This window comes from Sinocyclocheilus rhinocerous, unplaced genomic scaffold (assembly GCF_001515625.1).
Source record: "Sinocyclocheilus rhinocerous isolate Xijiao unplaced genomic scaffold, SAMN03320098_v1.1 scaffold1724, whole genome shotgun sequence".
Taxonomy (NCBI): domain Eukaryota; kingdom Metazoa; phylum Chordata; class Actinopteri; order Cypriniformes; family Cyprinidae; genus Sinocyclocheilus; species Sinocyclocheilus rhinocerous.
The window spans coordinates 161249-166380 of NW_015626034.1; the positions used below are offsets into that span (position 1 = coordinate 161249).

At 36.4% G+C, this 5132-nt stretch overlaps 1 protein-coding gene across 1 annotated transcript in view; it reads left to right on the forward strand.

Annotated features, from left to right (window-relative positions):
* Positions 1-2894, forward strand: part of LOC107708510 (GATA-binding factor 6-B-like) — an 8776-nt gene extending 5882 nt beyond the window's left edge. The window contains exons 3-7 of the mRNA XM_016512778.1: positions 626-792; positions 1258-1383; positions 1515-1602; positions 1740-1840; positions 2084-2894. Of these exons, the coding sequence (XP_016368264.1) occupies positions 626-792; positions 1258-1383; positions 1515-1602; positions 1740-1840; positions 2084-2251 (650 nt within the window). The 3' untranslated portion in view covers positions 2252-2894. The remainder of the gene's footprint in view (positions 1-625; positions 793-1257; positions 1384-1514; positions 1603-1739; positions 1841-2083) is intronic.
* Positions 2895-5132: the final 2238 nt, after the last annotated feature.

The following is a 5132-nucleotide window of genomic DNA, read 5'->3' on the forward strand; positions in this document are numbered from 1 at the left end:
ATATATATATATAACTTGTGGCCTATCATTATAGAAACACCAGGTGGAACCTTTTATTGGCTACGTATGTGTAAATGGAGTAACTTTGTATTAAGAACCAAAAATATATTAGGCCGTAGGCTATGCATAACAGTTTTTTTAAGAAATAAAAAGGAATGGATGAATTGACCAATTCTATCGTTTCGAATCAAAGTTCAAATCATAAAGAATTATTACAACAACAGTGACAGTGATAACGCCATTTACAATAATTTTAACAAATTGTCTGAGGCTATCAACGAAGTTCTGTTGCAGCCCATGGTGTTTTAGTAGCTAATGTTTCTAATAAAGCTTTACATTAGTGTCCGTGTTACAGGTGTACATGTAAATATAACTCATTGCGATTAAAATAAAGTGTTTAGGTAATTACAAGCTGCTCCGAAAAACAGTACACAGTAACAAAGTGGATATTTCAGTGTAAATTGAATTATTTGAGAGAAAAGAGTTGCCGAGAAAACCAATATTCACATCTGTCATTAATGCTATTAGTCTGTTACAATGTGTCATGTCTGCGCAATTCATTTGGCACACATTGCAGTTGATGGTGAATGTGATGTTGACTGACGGGGAACTGTCTGTGTCTCAGATTTGCTGGAGGACATGATGGAGAGCCGCGAGTGCGTCAACTGCGGCTCCATTTCCACCCCGCTGTGGAGACGCGACGGCACGGGTCACTTTCTCTGTAACGCCTGCGGTCTGTACAGCAAAATGAATGGACTCAGCCGACCATTAATTAAACCTCAGAAGCGTATGGTGAGCACCGACTCGATGAGCTACTTAACCACTCCATTTCCTGCCTATTTATTTCAAACAATAGCCAGAGGTTATCTGGGAACATCTTCACAGGTCTACTCCCATAATAAACGCTATTTGTATTGCATGCATTGAACATTAATTGTTTAGGCTACAAAAAGACAGTGCGCATGCATATATTTTATTGTTTTTTTAATGTAAAATTTTTACAAATATATTTGTGCAATCGAAGCCCCTTTTATTTTATTGTTTATGATTATGAAATTTACTTTGCATTAAACATCAAGTAAAAAAAATCGATTAAATTAAAATGCATTTAAACATAGATTAATTGAACATTAATTTAATCTGCCAGAAATTAACAGCCCACATCTATTTAATTCTACCACTTTGGATTCATGAATCTAAGAGACTTTAGCTTCATCATTATCAATTAATGACAATGTTAATTGCTTTTGCCTCCAGTCGTCTTCAAGGCGGATTGGCCTGTCATGCGCGAACTGCCAGACCAGCACTACAACATTGTGGCGCAGAAACGCAGACGGAGAACCCGTGTGCAACGCGTGTGGACTTTACACAAAGTTACACGGGGTAGGCTATATTAGATGTCTCATGAAAACGAGATTTGATACAATTGAAAAAAATATATACACAATTAAAATAAACAGGGGAAAGCCACAGGTGTCATTACAGTATTTTAAAATCTGATTTCATGTTTTTAGGTGGCCAGACCCCTTGCCATGAAGAAAGAAGGTATTCAGACAAGGAAAAGAAAACCAAAAACCTTGAACAAACCAAAGGGATCATCTGGTATGTTAAATAATAATAATAATAATAATAATGAAACAAAAACTCAATCAGACGAGTTCAAATCTTTAATGAATAATCCCACCAAGGTTAAGTGTGAGTTAAGTGTGTGAGAACTAACTGGTTAAAATTATTCACAGGAAGTAGTTCTGTCCCCATGACTCCAACTTCTTCATCGTCTTCTAATTCAGAGGAGTGCACAAAGAACAGTCCTTCATCAGCGCAGGTGCCTGTAACATCAGTACGTTTATACCCTTATTTTTTTCGCTGCATTTGTGTAGCAAATGTTCGGCATTACAATGAGTCAACAATGTACCAAACCTTACAGCTAAAAAGTTGCTAGTGCTTGATAAACAATTTTTCTGCATTACTCATCAAACTTGCAACACTTTGTGCTTTTAAGGCATCATACAAATAGACCGTTTCATTACAACGACTGGTTTGCTTTTTATTTGTCATGCTCACATTCTCTGGTTTGATCCAGCTCAACTCTTCAACGCTGGTGGGCCAAGTCGATGTTCCAGGCACGACGGGATCCATGGTGAAATATCACGGCCAGGAGAGTCTGTACACGAATGTAGGCCTGACGTCCACAGCTGACGTGGCAACCTCCGTTAGAGGGGACACTTGGTGCCCCATGGCCTTGGCTTAAACCCTGGCATTATGGGATGGGAGCCATTTGCTGTCCTTCAGCTCTCTAGAATGTCCCTTAAAATCTGGCAGGGTGTGGGGGTGTCATCTGTTTTTGGTCTGTGTTAGTGATCTTGAGCAGAGGCTTGATCTGTTCCAAATACTCCCGTTTTTTTTGTTTGACACGTGGAATACTGGACATCCACGATGGAGATTACCTTTGCTACTCTGCACTAGAGGACGACACTTGAGAGCGTCTGCTTTAACACTACTTTCAGAGCACACCCTGCACCATGAATGTTGCTCGGAGTGGATCAAAAATTATTTTTTGTACATATCAATGCTAACGGATACTTCGCCCATCTGGAAAGACGAGGTTGGTGATTGGATTGTGGTGATCTGAAGCGAAAACGGTTGATCTGTCTGAAACTGGAATTGAAGATGAAGTGTCAAGGTGTTCTTATCGATGAATGCAAACATATTTATGAAGCTACGGTTGTTCAAATAATGCCTATATTTGTCAATAAAGATCATGTCAAATAGAGTAGGACTGAAGCCTTGCCCTTCCTTTGATATCTTTTGTTTCAAGCATGATGTTGTTGCAGTGGATGTTGCTCACTAATCTGCACACCTTCTATGTGAAATTTAAAAGAAAACGAGAAAAAAAAGCTCTTAGAAGACTGAACTGTTTTGTGATGGTTTAACACCGGGTATCAAAGATCACAGGAACTCACACGAGGCTTGTAGTGTTTTGTTCGATTACGCATTTGACTAGAGATCACTATTACATGAAAATGGTCTAATCAAAATTCATAGTAAAGAAAATCAGTTTGTTCTTTCGAACATACGTGGAGAAATCCAGCTGGGGTAAATCATCAATGAAGCATAAAGCATAAATAAAATGACCTTTATATCTCTGTTAGAACAAACGGCGCTCAGGATTTCTTTTCTGATGCATTTTTTTTGTTACAATACAAAACTGCAAAAGAGTTTTGCTGCAATGATTTCGGATGTAATACTACCTAACGTATGACATTGATGTGTGAATATCAATGCATATCGCTGTTTATTAGTTTTTTTACTTTCAGCGTGATACACTTCTATGGTCACTACTTTAGCTGATGAAGGAACAATGTTAAATCTGCATCTCGCTTTCACAAATTGTTGAATGTTTTAGAGAGAAAAATGTGTGCCAGAATCAATCAGTAGTGAACGTTTCTTGAGAGTTACTATCTAAACCAAAAACATAATGCACAATGACAGTAATGAATGAGCTATCTAAAGAGTTTAATTCTCTGATGAAAGAGTCAGTCTCAAGTGGTTTTGGTGTCCATGATTTACTGCCTCTGATCTGTTAAACAGTTACCCAACTACAAGTTTCCCATGTAAACATCTTATGGCTTTGAAATGGGGGATTAAAGGAGCACCAGAAGAGCCTTCTTCAAATGATTACTTCTTAGAGTAGCAGAGTAATTCCATGACAGTGACATTTTTGGACAAGCTTTTTGTGTCATAGAGACAATGTGTGAACAAGACAAGAAACATTTTGCTATCATTGTGATTCTCCACCCTTATAACCTCTAGAATTATTTATTTCTGCAATGTAGTGTGTTTGTTAGAGGTATTTGTTTATTTTATTTGAATTAACGTATTTGTACGGTTGTTTTTTTTTTTTGTTGTTGCATAATTTCAGTTCCACATTTTTTCAATTATTGCCATCTGGGTTAAACAGATTTATTTGTTATGGTTTTGTCTGGAAATGATTCAAATTATATGTTGAATTGCAAAGTGTGTTTTCCTTCTTTTTGTAGATTTTAAGGTTCAAACCTTCTATTTCTTATGAAAGGTTCTTTGTACTCATCACATGAACCACTGGAACCACATTATTTGTACTTGTGATAATTGAATCAAAATGATTTTCCATTTTTATTGTCATCACCAGTCATGAAGCAAATTTTTATGGTAAAAATGTTCTTAAACCATTGACTCTCCCAATTGTTTTCCAGTGACAAGGATGTCATTGTTGGATTTTTTTCTTCTTTTCATCAGATTAGTTCATTAACACTGGAACAATAAATAAGAGCCATGACTAAAGTGGTTGTTTTTCCCATCCGTTATTTTTGTTGTATTCAAATTGTTTTAATTGAATCGAGTATTAATCAATATTGTTAAATAAGCTTATTTTTGCATTGATTTTCTAGCCACTCATAGGCCAGCTGTTTGCTCATGGATCAGATTGTTTTGTTTGTTGGTACCTTGACGCAAATTAAAAACTTGAAATTTGTATTTCAATAATAGTCACTTTTCAGATATATTTGTATTTCTTTTGTTTCTTTTATTATAATCACATTAGTTTAGTTCATGAGTGATACACATGATCACAATATTGACCTAAAATTGCCAGAATTGAATTTGGGTCAGTAATGAACATCATCAATGTTAAAATGAAATATTGTGTGACACGTTTCTAGTGCATGTGAAGACTTCTTAAGCCAGAGCCCAGCCCAAATGAGTTATTGGTTTATGTGAACTCTTGACATTTGAATGTGCTGATCTTTGCCTTAAGGTTGCACTTTGATATACAACGGATTGATGACGTCTCGGCTCCAATAGATTGCAGCTCTCTGATGTAATTTCTTGTGCTGTTTGTGATTCTGGTGAATCAAACCAATAGACTCGGCATGCTTTGACGTACTGATACACCATGTTGACAACATTTCTTTTGCTTCGGATCACTGAAAGGAATCTATGCGGAAAGAACAGAGACCCAGAACCAGTTATTGTATTGTTTCTTTGTCATAAACGTCTTTTTTTGTAGTACATCCAGTATATATGATCACCTCATTTGTTTCAAATCTTTCTTTACATTGTTTCAAATTCAGTTAATGTTTCGGTTTTGTCTA